The following is an 18,410-nucleotide window of genomic DNA, read 5'->3' on the forward strand; positions in this document are numbered from 1 at the left end:
AGGAGTTTGCCGCAATTCTTAATCGAATGCATCAGAATTAAATGGAAATCCAATAACTGTAAAGGCTTAGTGCTTAACGAAAATAGTATGCAAATGAGCTGCTCAAAGACATGCCATAGTGCAAAATCGCCAAAGTCACCTGCTGCATAATGCATTATACATATTTTCATATATAATACAAACATATGTAGTTCCATATATGTAGGCATATTGCCATGCAATCAAGCTCAAAGTACACTCGCGTGAACTCAACGCAATAAATTGCATGCACAACAAGTTCACTGCACTTTTCAGCATATTTCAACGCTAAATAAGTACTTCCTATTAATAAACGATCGTCAAGCCAAATCGAGAACTGACTTTTAATCATAATCACTTTAACTACTTAATTCATAATATATGCTGTGTTTTGTAGTTGTTGCAATTATGCGCATAAATTAAGTGGCAAAGTGCCAAGGCATAGAATTGCTGGTGTTAAAATGGCTATGTATATGTGGAAGTATGTCTATTTATGTATAGATGTGTATGCGTGTGCTTGTGAGTAAACAATATCCATTAAAAGAATCACTTGGCGCTACTTAAATACATACATTTACAACGTGCTCAAGCCTCACCGGCCGCCTCACTGACAAACAAACACACACCTCTATACTTATGTGTATGTATATGTGTGTTTGTGCGTGCCTCGAAGTATGTTTGTAGAGCCACTGGGCGATCGATCGTACAATGTTCACTCGACCCAGTGAGCTCCAACTAGCAGCAGCAGCAGCGACTGCCAGTTCTGTTGTGTACGCTGTTGCGGTTAGTTGTGTTTCTTGTATGGCGCTCGCGGTGTCTCATTACAAACACACACATACACATATTATACATAAATATAATAAAAGCGTAAATTAAATATTTAATATTTAAAAATCGTTTATATTTTTTGGATTTTTCCTGACGGTTAAAAGGTGCTACTGCTTATTATAAATTATTATAAATTTATGCGTGTTTATGTTTCGCAAAGTGCAGTTCGCACACACACACACATATACAGACGCTAAGAAGGCAGTGCTCACTCAGTTTGCTCATCAAACTTTACTTTACTTTGGCGTGGTGCGTACCGGTCGTTAGCAGTTCGTCTCCGTTGTGGTCGCTGAAGAAAAGTGAATGTTATTGTTATTGACGGAAATTTTTGCAAACAAAAAAATAATTTTTGCTGTATTATTCATTTGGTGCAGACGTTGGTTGTTATGGTTGTGAGTGCTGCCAGTGTTTATTGAAAAAATCGACAAGTGTACTTTAACCGACTTATTGTGGCCATAAAAAAAATTATTTCAAATAATTTGTGTGCTGTGAATAATTGGCTAAGAAGTGTGAAGAAAAGAAAAAAAAACTAAATAAAATTAATAATTATAAAAAATGTATGGCTTCAGTATGCTTAGTTATTAAAAAAAAGTATAAAAAAATAAAAAAAATGATAATTTATTTTTATTAATAAAAATAACATTAATAATTAATTATGAAAATTTAAAACTTCGAAAAAAACTGCATAAACAAAAACAATTTAAAATAAAAATTAAAATAAAACATTTTTTTTTTTTAACAAAAATAACTAGATTATATTATAAATATGTATATAAAAAAATAATAAAAATAAGAAATTAACATCTTATTCTCTCGCAATTTATTTATTTAATTTTATTAATATAACAGACAATTTGACTCACATATTCGGCATATACATATATGGTATAAAGTCCATTGAAAGTTGGGAATCCTAATATTAGGTAAATGGGAGCTAGAGGCTGATTTTACCCGATTTCACTCATTTCACGGAGACATTTTACTGGAAGAAAAATATTCCCCCTGATTTTTTTCAAAATATCTGAGAGACTTACATATATTTTCGGTAGAAAATTAATTAATTCGAAGCTCTGAGGTCCTCATGTTCGATTTATGGGTAACATAGCCTATATTTATTGCTAGAATCTCAAATTTCTGGAAATAGTTCCCAGGTGAGCATATCAAAAAGACTTTGTGATGGATAATCGTATTCTGAAACTGAAAATCGTTTTGCAAGTCATTCACTTCGCATCGCAATCGCGTGCAAGAGAGAGAACAAAATTTCAAAACCTCCCAAGTACCCGCTTGAGAGTCAAATAAGGAACATGTGCATCGCCTTGAAGAACAAAATATTAGAACAAGCTCGCATTAGGGCGTCGAACTTTGTGCGTTCCCAACGTCTTCATAATCAGAGAGAAAGACGACGGACACCAAAGACTGTAGTAGGTTTGACACTTCTTATTGGATATCGACCGATCGAGTTTTGATCCATCATATATTCGCATACTTAAGGGGCTAAACCATTGTAAATGGTGAAAATTAGAAATTAGATTTTCATGCATTTTTTTTTAGAAAGTACTCGATCGATTGTTTCGAAGTTTTTTGAACATAATAAAGTATATTTTCAGCAACATTTTAAAATATTTTTTTTTACCAAAAGATTGAAAAATAACGGAGTTATGTGCTGTCTAGGGAGATAAAAAAAATTCCCAACTACTATCATGATTCCGGCCGAATGAATAGTTGAAACAAAAAAAATCAAAAAGGGTATTGAAGTTGAAGATATTTCCTATACCATTAATTGATTTTTATCAAATATTAACAAAATGGCGTAGTTCTGAAAAAAAATTGTGTCGTTTTTTTGGTAAAAAATTGTAGTTTTTAAATACCAAATTGACAATTTTTAACAAATCAAAAAGATCCTAAAGTTTAAAATGGAAGTCGATCGGTCAATTTCTTGTTGTTATGCCTGCGAGCGGTCGCTCTTTAGAACGCTGCTATTCAAAACCAATTCACTATACGACCTTACCGCTTTCCCGGGATATTTTTGAAAGTATTAACCATAGAAAAAGCAAAAAAATAGATTTTTGGAAAACGTTCATTCAGACTTAGTAGACATATGATATTTTCGTGTACCATTATAATATAATTTCCCTAATCTGCTAGGTTTAATCATCCAGTAAGGAAGCACTCTGAAAAATACATCGGCTCCTCTAGTCAGGACCAAAAGTGTTCAAAAATTCAGCATTTTCATCTGCTTCCCCTAAATAGTGACGGAAATGCCAGTAATAGTTAAGGAAATTGTATAATGACCGCCACAACACGTTCGATTCCAAAATGTCATAATCGGGCGCAAGCATTTCCTTCCTGTTCGCACATCGCTAAAGTGGAGTGATTCAAGGCACATGGCGTCTTGATTTCAATTGCCAATAGTTATTGCAAGCGATTGCAACACGTTTTTCATTTAATTTTCTTTTGCCATCATTTTCTTTTCTTTTCGATTTTCTTATATTGGCATGTTGAGTGGAAAATCATGATTTTCCACTTTGCATTTTGCCGCAACTATTTATTAGAAAATAGATGTTATTATTATTGTTATTGTTGTTATTACTTGCGGCTATTGAGCTATCGGTTACAAAGCAAGTGATTGCGCGGTTTTTGTTTTCATTGCAAAAATCGGCTCTCGGAAAGTGCAATTATTGTTGTGACACCACACCATCCTGCAACATTTTTGTTGTTGCTGTTGTTACGTTAGCGTAACGGGGTCTCTTTGTTTTCCTTGTGTGTGCACGCCTCCTACTGTTTTCTTTTGTGGCCGTTTTTCCATCGCCAGCACTTGTCTCTGTGCACATTTGCATTGCAGCCGGTTACATAACGGCTAATCGACCGACAGCCATCGACTGAACGACTGCGGTCTGTTGTGCGCTGCCGAGGCGTGCAGCCAATTTCGTTTGGCCAAAGCACTTGTTCGGTTTGCCGGTCTCAATTTACATTTCACTGGGCCACTCAAGCGACACTCACACCCACACCCGGTTGCGTTCGAAAAAATGTTTTATGTACGCATACCTTAATAGCTTACAACAAAAACAGTTATTTTTATTATGAAAAAAAATTAAAAAAAAAACAACAAACGCATAACTGTGCAAGTGAAACAAAACAAACGTAAAGCGGTCAAAGAAATTGCGCGATTTTTGACGTTTCGCATATTCAATGAACGGAAAAACTTTATGCCCCGATATTTGCATTTGCAGTGACAACAACAAAAACAATTGAGGCATGATATTTAACAAATATTTACATATGTATTTAGTTTAAACGGGCCAAATATGTTTGTTGGTAATGAAGTGTAAAATAGATTGCAATAAAATACAGTGGAACTTCTCTAACTCGAATCACCATAAACCACAAAAAAACTTCGAGATAGAGAAACTTCGAGTTATAGAATTTTCATTAAAACATTAAATTTTTGAAATAGCTGCAAAAAATAGATTTATACACAGTTTTATTTATTTACTTCACAAAAAAATGTTATGTATATCCGTTAAAACAAGTATTCTGTAATTATGTTTGTTGCGCTCTGCTATTATTTGGCTCTTGACGTTTGTATCCCATGCCTTTGTTACATGATTTATGGAATCTATAAGTGTAATATCATATTTTTTATTCGTCTCCATACGATATCGAAAGACTCTTTTTAACCTTAGAAGAGTGACATGGCTATACAACGTAATCTCGTCAGTAATGTATTTTGTTTGAAAATTTAGACTTTTTAGACGTTTTTTTTTACAGAAACGTCAATATCTCGCTTGTTTATGCAAATAATTTTTTGAAACTTGTGTTAATTGTTAGAAACAAATGTATTTTTATTGAAAAATATAAAAATCAAATAAAGTTTTAATTTCGAACTGCTCAAATGGGTGAAATTCTTCGCTGTCTCTTTGATTGGCTGTAGACGTTGTTGGAGTATTGTCCACATTTTCATCATTGTCTGAGTCCGTATTGGCTTCGGCATTGTGGTGAATGTCAGAGGATGTAAATAATTTTGTCAGTTGCGACTTATTGCCTATTTTTGTGCCCACCGATGTAGTATTCCGCACATGCAAATCTTTCGCCATGCCATAGTTTGTGATCAAATTGTGCATCGTGATATTCATACCTCTGTCCACATATCGGTTGGTGAGTCGCATAACGAGATTGCGCGCAATACCAGGCGACCGCTGTTCATTATACTTCGCCTGCAAGTGGGTGGTTGGTTTTTGCGCCAACAAGCCAAAACATTTTTATGCCATATTTTCTAGGCTTAGAGGGAATGTATTGGCGGAAACTGCATCGGTTTCTTGTTGAAAGCAACTGCTCATCAACTGTTAATTATTTACTTTGGACGAATGGTATCGGCAAATTCGCCAAGAATAATGTCCAAGCATGATGAATAGGCGCCAATTTGTCGTATCGTAGTCTCTCAGCGCGAGTCAGGGAATCGTCAAAGCGTATAAAACGGCACAATTGTTCAAACCGATGCAGTGACATCACTGCTCTATAAAAGGGCATGTTCGTTTTGTGAAAAAGATCTTAGCATGAACTAAGTTTGCACCGGAAAATAAAATTATTGCAATAAAAGCATATAGTTCCTCATCATTTGTGTCTTGCAAATATCCTATTTTTTTGGAACTGTTTGATGGATGTTTGCCTGTATTACTCTTTCAGTTTTCCTATTCGTCTCAAGAGCAATACCTGACGTTGATTGTCTTCGCATTTCCAATGCCAATTCCGCTTGCCATTTTTCAGTTCAAATCACATTTGCTTTCGTCAGGGTCCATATATACAGCAGCCTCCTCCTGGATATATTCTTCGAAACGTGGATTTCTAATGGGCTCAGCATTATCATCTCCAAAGTCCGATTGGTCACTGGGTATCGATTCGTGGTCACCACCAAGTTTAAGTTATCTTCCACCATCATCATCATCGCTATCATTAGCATTCAAATAATTTGAAATATTCTTCTCTTCTCCTTCCGTCAATTCGCCACGTAAGTTGGCCAAATAAATCGCCAATTCCTTACTCATTTCAAAAATATATATTTGTCACAACTAAAAATCAACTGTTTACTCGAAAAATTTACGCAAAACTAATTAGAAATGCACAACAATCACCAAAATCGTTAGAAAATTACGCCTCTTCATACTAAATATATGAAGAAATTCTATGGGCACTGAGTGCCCCAAGTCACGTATAGCGTACTGACCATATAAAGTGCCGTTACATTCTTATTATAAAAGCTATGTACTTATTTTGTCAACTTATAACTAATATTATAGTTTGTCACTATGCTAAAATTTGGCTAAATTGGACTGCCCTATCCCCAGAAATTTAATATCAAAAATGAGATTGGGCACTGAGTGCCCAACTCACGGTTCTAAGGTTAAATACTGCCTTGATAGTAAAATTTAAAATTTTTTATTATCCCCTGGTCGAAAAGTTCGATTTATGGAAGAAAATTTGTATGAAAGTTGCCTTCTATTGCCATTTCAAGTGTTCGAGTTATGGAAGGAAATTTGTACGAAAATTGGTTTCTAAACGCTATTAGCAATTCAAAAGTTCGAGTTATGGCGATCTTCGACAAAGTTCGAAAGTTTAATATATTTAATATTGGAAAGTTTAATTTTGAAATATGTAATTTAATATTAATCCAGTTTTACATGGATTTTTAACTTATTTAAGTACTTTGCGGATAATAATTTAAAAAATTAAAAAAAATAATAATAATTCATTAAAAATAATTAATAATGCTTTTTTTATTTTGAAAATATTTTATTTTCATATTTTTTAAGCAATTTTATATTAACCTTTTTTACCTCTCAAAAAGTCTTTTCAAATTATTTATATATGAAAAAATAGTAAATATAAAAAATATTTTTCATTAAAATTAACAAATTTAACTTAAAAAAATTTACAGATCTTTTTTAACATTTCAAAAGTCTATTTATTTTGTTTAATATAAAAGAAAGGGAGCAAAAAAATATTATTCATTAAAAATTATTAATTAAACAAAAAAATATGTTTTAGGAATATTTTTGTATATTTTTTTTTATTTTACATAATACTAAAATACTATAATTACAAATTACAAACTGTAGAAATAAAATTACTAAATTTATAAAATAGAAATTTTAATTATAATTAATAAAAAAATTCTATAAAAACAATATTCAAGTATTTGTATATCCATAAATCTTCTTCTTGACTGGCGTAGACACCACTTACGCGGTTATAGCCGAAATATGATATATATAAAATAAATTTTTATTTATTTTTTGAAAATAAATGCAGAAATATGAAAAAATCGTTCACAATAAAATAAATAAAAATAAAATAATACATAATTATAAAAAGAAAGAAATTTTAATTTTTAATAAGATACAAATTTAATAAGTATTAACTGAAAATAGATGAATGTTAAAAAATATATATATATTCACATTAAATGCGCATAAAAATTAAACAAAATGAGTATATTCATCTAAATAAAATTTTGATTTTAAAAATAGTTAAATAAAACAATTATATATATAATTTTGTTTTCAAAGAATTAAAACTAAAAAAGTTACTACGAAATAAATAAAAATATACATATTTTAAAACAGAAGCTCAAAGATATTTATTTCTTTGAATTAGTCACATACATATAAAAATAATAAATTTAAAAAAGAGTAGCCTTAAATAAATAAAAAAACTCCGTAGTGAAAATATAATAAATTTAAAATATTAAACAAATTTATTTTCCGCCTTCACAACTTGCTTTTGAGCAGTTAACGTGAAAGCTGTCTGAAATTCTGACAAATATTTACTCAACAGTTAACAGCACTCAACACAAACAGTTCCATTATATTTCGAGCGCATTGCGACAGCAAGTGAAAAAGTGAAAATTAACACTGAAAACAGGAAAGTAAACGAGAAATAAAGTAAGCGAGCAATAAAAAATAAGTCAGCAAAAAATAAAAATAAAATTAAGTGAAATAAAATAAAAAGTGCAAAGTTTAACACCAAAGCATTTGGCTGTATTTGTGTTCTAATTTATCGCTCAAAGACAAAAATGTCTACGCCAATTTGGCTAAGCAACAAACACGCGCACACATTTTGCTGCGCATGCGCAACTGCATTGCTGACATTACTGCTACTGATTGACGGCGCAGAGAGTTATGGCTTCGGCAGGTGTCCGAAATATCCATCGATGCCGAAATTTAATATGAGTAGGGTGAGTAAATGTATTTTACTTCGAAAAAAAAGCAAATAGTGCAATAAGGTGGAGTAGAGTCCTCAATGTCATGTCGATGTTTGTACCAGTTGCTTGTTCGATTCGTCACTCTCCAAAATTTCGTAGAGAAGTTGATTTTTATTTCGAAAAACTCTCACATATAATATTAATTTTTTGCTTTTCATTTTCTATGCAATAAAAATTCTTATTCCGTATCCAACTATATACATAAGTGCTTTGTGAGTAATTATATAAAATTCCAAAGTAGGAATAAGCTGCCAACTGTTGCAATAAAAAACTTAATTGACTTGCGCATATTTATAAATTTGCAATTACTTTTTTAATAGTTTTGTTTTTCAACTTTCTACGCCAAGAAATGCTAATAAATTCTTTACACACTGCAGTACAGGGTGTTTCACATAGTGATTTAATTTTTATGATGTCAAAGCCGAAAAAATCCTTTACACATATTCGGACTCCTTGATGAGAGCTTCTATATTTATTTTTCATTCGATTATCGATCGATGGTTAGTTTTCAAAGCTGATATTTACACCTCAAAGACGATATGAGTAACATTTCATTTGCCTAGAACTTAAATTAAATATTTTTCTAAATTTCTCTCTCTCTCTCTCATTGTTATTCAACCACGCCAACCAATTTAGCACTCTCGCTTCCTATTTACTTCTTTCGGTAACTTTGCCTCACGTCTCTATTACTTTAGATTTAAAGTGAATCTCTCTTTAAATTAATTTCAATCATACTAAAAAAGAAAAATGTTCAATATTTTTTATGTATTTGTCTACATTGATATTTCTTCCAGAAATTGGTTTTATATATATCTTTATAGAGTAACGGTTTTCAATTTAAACCATTTGAAATGCATGTTCGCATGATTTTGTAGTTGTTTATCAGGGAAAAATTGGTACATGACTAAATGTAAATACTGAAGTTGCTGACTCATTCTCTAACATAAGAGCATTAACCAATTGTTGACACATAAAATGACAAAACGTAAAAAAGATATTGGAAGAGTAAAGCAAAAACTAGTTATTTGAAAATCAAAACATTTCGATTCAGCCAATACACTTGTAGATTTAACAGTTGAGAGTTCTATTTCATCTTAACGCTTCAAATTAGTTTCAGAATTATACTTGCTTACTAATAACCTTAGCCTACTTTCATTTGTTAGTTGTTACAATTATATAAAAAAAATAATAGATTAGCAATTTTCCCATACGGTCGTTTAAATTACATTGCTGTTATTATTATTTATTTATTTTTTTTTTTGTTTAAATACGAGGTATAAGTATCAAATAATAAGACCGGGAGAGATTCTAACTAAATAATAATTAAAAATTTTCTTTAAAGTAACTTAACTTAATTTCACCATCATTGTTTCCTAGTACATTTAACTCAGTCTTAGAAATTCCTAACAGTTTTAAAGATCTTTAGAATTCTTCTTCAGCAACTTGTTTCATGAAACAGATTGCAGATCCAAAAGAATCTTATCCAATTTCGAAAGAGAATTTTATAAATGAAACAAGGTCCTACTAGGATTATCTCTTTCATATGTATCAAAGTTAGTCTCACTTTTCTATTACCAACCCTCGTATCCATAAGTACTTGTAGTTTACATGTTTTCTATCTAAGTTTCGAACTGAATTCTTTAATAATAACAACAGCAATTACATTTATTTATTATATACATTATCAAAGTAGTCATGCAGCTTTTACATTGCACTCATTGAGTGCTAGTACTCACTCACTTAAAAATAATATAACCATGCTGGGTAATTGCTGTAAACTATGCACTGTAGGAAAATAAAGTGAGAAAACTTTTCAAGAAGAAAATTTATATTATTGGTTTTTGTTCCTTGGACACGTATTTCAAACTATTTTTGGACGATGAAAATATAAATCGTTATGAATGTTGATAAAAAAGAGAATCTACGATCTGAAGCAGAGCAATTAGTGAATTATTTTTCGATTTCTAGTTATAGTTTTGTAATCGCTCGAGATTTGTTATATATAAAGTGTTTATCTAACATAAAAAGTTCCTCGAATAGATTTCCTTTGAATCTCTAATTTATTAAAATATGTATCGCTGACCATTTATTAATATTATTTACCAAATTTAAAAATGGGTTTGAGTATGAATATGTGATGTGATTACTTTTATAAAGCAATGTCACTCTGTCCTACAGGGTTCATTCAGACTTACTATGTACAAACGTACATTGTTTTCGTTGTGAAACTTTACTGACCTTTTGTCGGAGTATATTTTAACGTTGATTCTCAAAACTTTGGACTGCTTTCAATAAGATGATTAGACGAAAGGAGGTCAGACAAGTGATTCTACGGAAATTATGTTTTTCACATGACGTTCATACAGATATGCATATATGTATAAATGCATTTTGATATATGAATATGTACATGAATAAGTGTGATCGTTGCGTCGAGAATGCACTGTTAGTTTGATTGCGAGTGAGTGGTGAGCTTTAATTGAATGTGCTCTAATGAAGATAGACTAACAGCCCTATTCTGTACCCCTGACAAATTTATAAAATATTTTTAAATTTTTTCAAATTTTTGTCAAGAAATACATTTTTGGTATTCTGTGACAATTTTGATAAAATACAAAAATTCAGTACGCATAGCTTCTGGTTTGGTTTACGATTGACCAGTTATCAGCCTATCTATCCGATTCTGATGTCGAGATATCAACTGAAGCCTCCCAGATCTGATGCAAAGTATTTGTTTTGGTTTTACAACCCCATTTACTCTATATAGATGATAAGATTACACCGCCTTTACTCGGTCGCCAGAGCCTCGTTAACCTCCCTTACCAAACATGGAGGGCCGCGCGTAAATGAGTTTACTTGACAATCGGATGGAAGAGGCTATATATTCGCTTTTCCATCCCAGATCCACCCTTTCTTTTGCTACATATACACACATATGTCCTTTATAAGGATGATCATTCAAAAATATTTGGAATGCAATTTTGATTCAGTTAGTTGTTCTGTTTAGCTCCAGAAAAGTTCCTTGGGGACTACGAAATCTAAACTTCGTTCTTTATTGGCAAAAATTTGCTAAGCTGTATTTGCATGCTATATAGAGAAAACAATTTCGTCAAAGTTACCCTCAGATATTTTATTTGTCAAGAGCATTTTTCTTCTTAACAACCTATAAAGAAAAGAGCTTTTTATTTTAGAAACAGAATACGAGATGCTTGATAAATTTCAAATTTTTAAGTAAATAAGTTAAAAAAAAACAAAGACAATGAATGTCGCATTGTTCGTTCGTTTCCGAAGTAAGTCGGGTAATTGAAAGAAGGTACTATAAAACATACATTCAAAATGATCATTTTAACAATATTTCAAGCATATTTCCCATTTTCATAAAACCATCGATGTAATTGTCCATTAGAAATGTTGTAGCTCCTGTACGAACTAAAACCAGGTGTCTTCTCCTCACTGTCTTTCAGAAACTATTTTGCAACGATCAAAATCTTTTTTCTCCCATTCCGGAAATATAGTCAAAAACCATCCCAAAGTTCTGAAAAATATGACTAAGGAGATTGGCTTCATATATGGGCAACTTTAAATATGAAATTGTTTCCTATAATAATTCCAGTATATAATAATATGATAAACATATGTATATTTTGACCAGCCTTATAAATTCTCCGAAAGAACCATGGCTTCTTTGGATCACCTTGCTCTGATGATCGTAAAAATATCGATTTGGCCTTAATATTCTTTTTTTACTTATATTATATTTTTATACGTTTTCTCTTCTCCATATATGCAGAAGCTCACGATTTAAGATTCATAAACGATTAGATTTTAAATGAACCGAATAAAGTATACGAATATAAAGACATATCTATACTTACTGATATACTCATACACATAAGTATAATATACGGTCAAGTATAGTCAATTAGTAAAAAATAAAAGAATGCCAAACCACCGCAGATCCGCTGCTGATTAGTAGCTCAAGGATAAACAGCTCAATAACTGTGTAGTCACATTTTCAAGAGTGCACTAAAAAGTAATAAGTATTTATGTATACATATAGTAGATATCTGTGGCTTTAAAAGTTTCCTAAGTAGACTTAAGTTAAATGTGAGAAATTGTGTTATTCTGAGTAACTTTAGGAAGACAGAACGATGAGAACTTATCTTACATCCACATTTTATAAGGCTACCGAGGTAGACCGAAGTTGCCAGTTATTTTCTCTGGCTATTCTGACAACCCTGACTATAACGTGATTTTACTTTACGATTGGGATATTTCGCAGTATACTGTATAGACAACTGGCCTTGAGATTTCCGTAAAAGTTGTTTTATATTACAACTTATTTAATCAATTCACGTTTTTTCCTCTCCCGCCAATTTTAGTATGAACAAATTTGTTTATATTAATAATCTTTATTTGAAAAAGATTTAATAGTCATAATAAACTTTTTCAAAATAGTTTTATAAATTCTTATGAATTTGTTTGTTTAATCTAATGCAATTAAAACAGATGCCGACAAAAAGTGTTTACAACTAATCAGTGTCAGGGGATTATCGTCTGTGCTCGATTGACAGGTGTCAAGATAATTGGTAATTAAAATATAAATCAAAGTAGACAAACCTATGAACAGGGTGTGCCATATGTTAAATCAGTGTGTAAGCACTAGTTCGCTTTTGACGTCATTTATACTCAATTAAGAGGTTCAAAGTCCTTCACACTACTATAATTAAAAAATGTACATATATAAGCTTGAATAACTAATATTTTTATATATTCAAATCTTATCAATTTTACCTCCCACCCTGCATAGCTTTTGAAATATTTGCACTGTGCCGATCATCTGCTGTCGCTTACAGCCCGTTTATGACTTTGAACTAATTTTAACAGCGATTTCTGTTTACATTTTTTGCTATAAACTTTTATTTATTTATGTGCATATATATATATATATATGTATGTATATATGCATGGATGAAAACCAGTTTCTCTTTGCAGCCCAATTCACGCTTTTGAAGCTCACGCTCATGCGTATATGCGAATATTTTTGCGCTTGCGCATTTCACACTTCGTTGTATTCGAACTTTTCTGTGTTTATTATCATTATAATTATTGTATTATCAATATTTATTATAATTTTAAATATTATGCGGATTATTTTGTCTTGTCATCAACATAGTTATTAGTTATTGATTTGTTAACTTTTGACGCCGAACCCATAATTGGCAAATGCGACAACAAATAATTATGTTTGACAATTTTAGAAACACGACATTTGCATATGTACATCTATATACTCGTAAATATCTATAAATACGTGCTTTATAACCTTATCCATACCCTTTAGAGAAATAAACTGATTCCAAACCACTTTGCAACTAGTCTGAATCGTTCCACTAGTCCGCCGATCTCATACTCGGATAAAAAAAAGGAAATTTAAAATTTCATGTCAAAAACATTGATAAGATAAAGTAACACTAACTAACAAAATATGCCTAACTAGCTTACTGTTAAAATTAATCTTGAACGGGTTGCCATCTGTTTAAGAATTTTGCTCTGATAAAATGAATAAAAATAATTTAATTATTTCAATAAGTACCTCTAACTTAACATTTTAAAGGAAGTTAGCTGTGCTAGATATTTTTTAGGGGTGTTGCCACATTTTGAAGAATTTTGAGTTAATAATTTTAATAAAAATATTAAATTTTTTCAATAGATTTTTTTCAAACTAAACAGCTTCTAGAAAGATTTCTGTGGAGGGTTGCCACCTGCTAAAAAATTTAATTCGAATTTACTGCTGGATAGGTAAAGAAACATTTCGACACTAATATAAAATTTAATAGCTTTGAGCTAAGAATTTAAAATATTATTTTAGTGCTGCCACTCATTTGAACTTTTAATTCAATTAAATGGATAAAAAAAGAACAAATAATAAGGAGCTTCAAACAATATAATTTTAAAAACGCCAACAGTTACAAATATTTTTTAGTAGGCTTGCCACCTATTCAGATTTTTTAAATGTACTGTAAATAAAAAACTTATTACATTAGAGCTATATAACTGAAGAGTTCAAAATGCTTATAGTTAAAATATATTTTTGATGAAGATTGCCACCTGTTTGAAATCTTTATTAAACAATGTATGAAGTAAATAGCATTCCGTCTGATAATAAATGTAGTCGATTCTGCGATACAAAGCAAGCCACGAATTTTATAATTAAGTTATAGAAATCGTATCCAACAAAATGGCTTAACTGTTTATGGACCCAGGACCTCTATTCCGATTGGTTATCGAAATTCTCTTTATAAATAACATATTTCGAATCAGGTCTACTAATTCTAGAATTCTGATTATACTATATAGTCTAGCCCAAAAGAAGCAATGTGGATTATTCCCTAGTAATACTACTACCATTAACTCCAGCATTCTTAAATTCTTTTTAATTTCCTTTTATCTTTCATTTACTTTCAGGTACTTGGTCAGTGGTATGAAGTGGAGCGTTCCTTTTATCTACCCGAAATCGCTTCTGGCTGTACGCTACTGGAATTTCAACCTCTGCATAAGGAAAAGCTCTCCAAATTTAATAATTTCGAACTCGAAGTGGCGATTAAAACGATCAACAGACTGTAAGTGACCAAAATAAAATGTAAATGAAAATTAATTTTATTTTTTAATTTAATTTCCTATAATAAATTTTATAGAACCGGCAATCCGTCAGTGAATCTGGGTTATGCAACGCCTGAGAATCGAAAGTCCTCGATTATGGATTTTAAGGTTAGAATCAGTTCTAAAATAATGAAGCATATAATGTTAAATTAGAAGTTGTATTATGTGCAAAATTATAGTAAAATATTTATCCCGTTACGCTTTTATTTAAAATTTATTATTTTAATTTATTGCTCTCTCGCACTCTTAGTTCAACACCCGCTTCCCGGATGTAATTGCACGCCTATTGCCTGGCTCTGGCAAATATCAAGTGCTCTACACGGACTATGAGAATTTTGCGATTCTGTGGTCTTGTGGCAGTCTCGGTTCGATCGGTTATTCCGATCAAATTTGGGTCTTCGGACGTGATCGCGACTTTCCCGTAGAAGTACGTACGACAATATACGATGCATTAAAGAAACTAGGGCTCGATCCGGAGCGATTAGTGTTGAGTAAAAATAAAAATTGTCCACAAACATTATAGTTAAGATTGCCATAAAAATCACAAGAAAGAAATTAACTACTTACATTTAAATAATAATGAAATATGTATATAACTAATATGGTAAACATAATTTGTAGGAGAAAATCAACAAATTTATTTAGATTAAACAATTTCGAAAACTTATTTTTATAGCTGTAAATTTGTGGTTATAAAGGCAGCGCCTTGTTAATTATACAAATTAAAATTATTTTTTCATTATTTCTTTTATAATTTTCATTTAAATTTTGGTTTGGAAATTATTCTTTGTTTAATTAAAAAAAAATTGTAATATTTTTTATTATAACTTGTATCATAATTATACTAGATTAGGTCGCTGTGATAATAAGAAAATTTGATATTATCTTGTACATATCTAGTTAAGAGATAATTCGGAAAATTGTTTATGTATTAAGTTGTAAATAAACGATAATAAACTTATAAACAATATAATGCCATATATATACGAGTATATTTGTAATTAGCACGATTTAATCTCGAAAACATTCACATGAAATATATAAAGCCCATATAGTTTTATTACAGAGCAGTCGTATCTAGGTTTTCAGATTAAGTCCTTGAATTTACGTATTCCAACTAAAATTAGTCTAACGGAGACCAGGATGATGGTCTCCATTTACGTCTCAATAACGTGATCGTCTCAGGTGCTGTGGGAACGTCCTATTGGAAGCATCACTAGATCGATTTTTCTATGATTCCAATTTTTCTATGAGCAATCATACATAGTTCTTTAATAGAAAACATGGATGATCTAGACGTTAGAGGGATTTATCGACAGATTTATGATCAGATAAGAAAGGGCTGCAAAGTATGTTTTGAAGTTTGAATCAATCCAATGTCGGCTGAGTCCATAAACAAATATCGCTGTAAAAACTAAAAGCTATGCCGAGCGGAGGCTTGTAACAAATAAATAAATTTGATAAATCGGTGACATGCCCTATTGGCTACAAGAAGGCCCTTTTGGAATTGAAATTGTATTGAAGCACATAATTTTTTTATATTAGGTTGAAATCTAATGAGATATTATAAATAATGAAAATATTCTACCGTGAAGGAACAATCAGGTTCTAATATCGGTGTTTTTGTCGTTGCGTTAGAATTTAAGTACTATTCCGCGATCTTTGGTATTGAAAATTATTTCAGAAAAGGTTACTGGAAGTGGCCTCATATTCTTAGTAAGAGAATAATACGGACTACAAAATCCAAATGATACATGGACTATTTTGAGACTGTCTAATAACATTTATAGTTGAAGTTAATGTTGTCCGATCATTGTTGTTGCCAGTCCATAATATTTGATATTCGTCGAAAATTGGGATTAAACCCGGATACTAGTTGATAGTATAAGTAGGCAAAGCGAACATTCCGGAGAATTTCGTATTAAAAACACTTTTGAATTAATCTAACTGTCGTCCAAAGTCGGGGTAAAACATGTAAGAACCTTATTTGACGAAAAGGGGTAAGGCGCCCATTACAAAAGGTGGGGAAGGTCAATCAAAGGTACTTCGGAGGAACGGAACATTTGATTTTTTTACAATATAATTCATATAAAGGCTCTATCGTATGTGATTCCAATCGATTGGAGTTCTTTTATATTTTAAATGATCTTCTGTGATCAATATTTCTATAAACTGAAATTAAAGCTTTCACGACAAACTGTTTGGAAAATGGAGCGTTCACTGTACAGTAAACCAATTTAACGGGGAATAACCCCAAGTTATTTCACATTTAGCATACAATTAATAGATAGTTAATACAGTTAATATTTGTATACAAAATATTTATAAACAGAAATGATGAAAAGTCAAAATAAATCACACAAACTCAGGAACGTTTCAAAATTACAACTCATTCATCGCCATTTAATTAGAGCATCAGTACTAATTGGCAGGTCACAAAAATTCTTACTCGCATTAAGTGGCTGTAGAATGGGACTTCAGTCTTAAACGAATGCTTGAAATTTCAAGATGTTCAAACTGGTTCTCAAAGTGATCCTCGCAATTTTGTTGCTGTTTTGTATTTGCCAAATGGTGGACGCTAGAGGTGGTGGTGGTGGAGGACACGGCGGAGGTGGTGGACATGGCGGTGGTCACGGTGGTGGCAGAGGATTTGGTGGTGGCAGAGGATTCGGTGGTGGTAGAGGTTTTGGACGTGGTCGCGGAGGTGGCGCTGGCCTCTTAGGTCCTGGATTTGGCAGATATTATGGACGCGGTTATGGTGGTTATGGCCGGCGCTCTGTAGTCGTTAATAAAGTGGGCGTGGTGGCGTATGCGCCTTACGAACGACCCTACTGTCATTACCATCCATGGGCGTGTTATGATTATTATTATTAAATTTTGCGTGGAAGTTTAAAAAACAATTTTTTCGAAATAAAATAATATAAATAAATAATTATTATAAAAATAAAAAAAAATTAATAATAACAATAAATAATACTTTAAATTATTTATAAAAACTATTTTTAAAGAATATTCTTTGATTTTTCTTCATTTTTATTTAATAAGAAACTACATATGTCTGTATATTTAAACATGATACGCATCACTTAATAGTTAGTATGAAAATTTGTAGTGTTTTTGTTTTCTCAATTTGATTTGATTTATTACACAAACATCGGTTATTTGTTATACAATATGCAATTATGTGTGTATATATGTTTGTATGTCTCACTGTATATTATGTACATGTGTGTATAATGACATTAAGTATTGATTTTTTTTAGTATTTTATTATTATATATTCTTTTCAAATAAAAATATTTTTTAATTGCTTCGTGCATAAATTAGTAAAAAATATTGTACTCATAGCAACCTAAATCACTTTGTTGTTGTAAAAATAAATTAAAACACATTAATTTATTTTAAAAATCAACAGATATGTTGGCTGCTGCTGCATTATTGTATGCTATAAATATATAAAACTTATTCGTATAATTCGTTGAGTTGAGTTGAATAATGCAGACTAGCGCTGCTCGATGATTGGAACGTGTTTTGAGGAAGTTTTTAATAAAATAAAATAAATTAAAATAAAATATATTTATTTTAAATTTTATTTTTAATTTTTTGAGTTTAAAAAAACGGTAAATAAATAAAAAATTCCAAA

The 18,410-nt window shown here is 31.1% G+C and overlaps 1 protein-coding gene across 4 annotated transcripts; it reads left to right on the plus strand.

Annotated features, from left to right (window-relative positions):
* The first annotated feature begins 730 nt into the window (after nucleotides 1–730).
* LOC105218445 (apolipoprotein D) lies at nucleotides 731–17,763 on the plus strand. Of its 4 annotated transcripts, none has more exons than XM_054235095.1 (5): nucleotides 731–885; nucleotides 7,678–8,077; nucleotides 14,573–14,727; nucleotides 14,803–14,875; nucleotides 15,018–17,763. In XM_054235095.1, the coding sequence occupies exons 2-5, from the start codon at nucleotides 7,916–7,918 to the stop codon at nucleotides 15,288–15,290; spliced, it is 663 nt and encodes a 220-aa protein (XP_054091070.1). In that variant the 5' UTR covers nucleotides 731–885; nucleotides 7,678–7,915; the 3' UTR covers nucleotides 15,291–17,763. The 4 variants fall into 4 exon arrangements, with proteins under 4 accessions (XP_054091070.1, XP_054091069.1, XP_054091071.1 ...); XM_054235094.1 differs by having other exon boundaries at nucleotides 756–950; XM_054235096.1 differs by lacking the exon at nucleotides 731–885 and adding an exon at nucleotides 1,097–1,238.
* Nucleotides 17,764–18,410: the final 647 nt, after the last annotated feature.

Source organism: Zeugodacus cucurbitae, chromosome 6, assembly GCF_028554725.1.
Source record: "Zeugodacus cucurbitae isolate PBARC_wt_2022May chromosome 6, idZeuCucr1.2, whole genome shotgun sequence".
Lineage (NCBI taxonomy): Eukaryota > Metazoa > Arthropoda > Insecta > Diptera > Tephritidae > Zeugodacus > Zeugodacus cucurbitae.

Bases quoted from the DNA above. Each gene is read 5' to 3' on its own strand.
- LOC105218445 (XM_054235095.1), top strand. From the start codon at position 7,916: ATGTCTACGCCAATTTGGCTAAGCAACAAACACGCGCACACATTTTGC. The intron at 8,078-14,572 runs GTGAGTAAATGT...ATTTACTTTCAG, and splicing joins CGAAATTTAATATGAGTAGG to GTACTTGGTCAGTGGTATGA. The intron at 14,876-15,017 runs GTTAGAATCAGT...TCGCACTCTTAG, and splicing joins CCTCGATTATGGATTTTAAG to TTCAACACCCGCTTCCCGGA.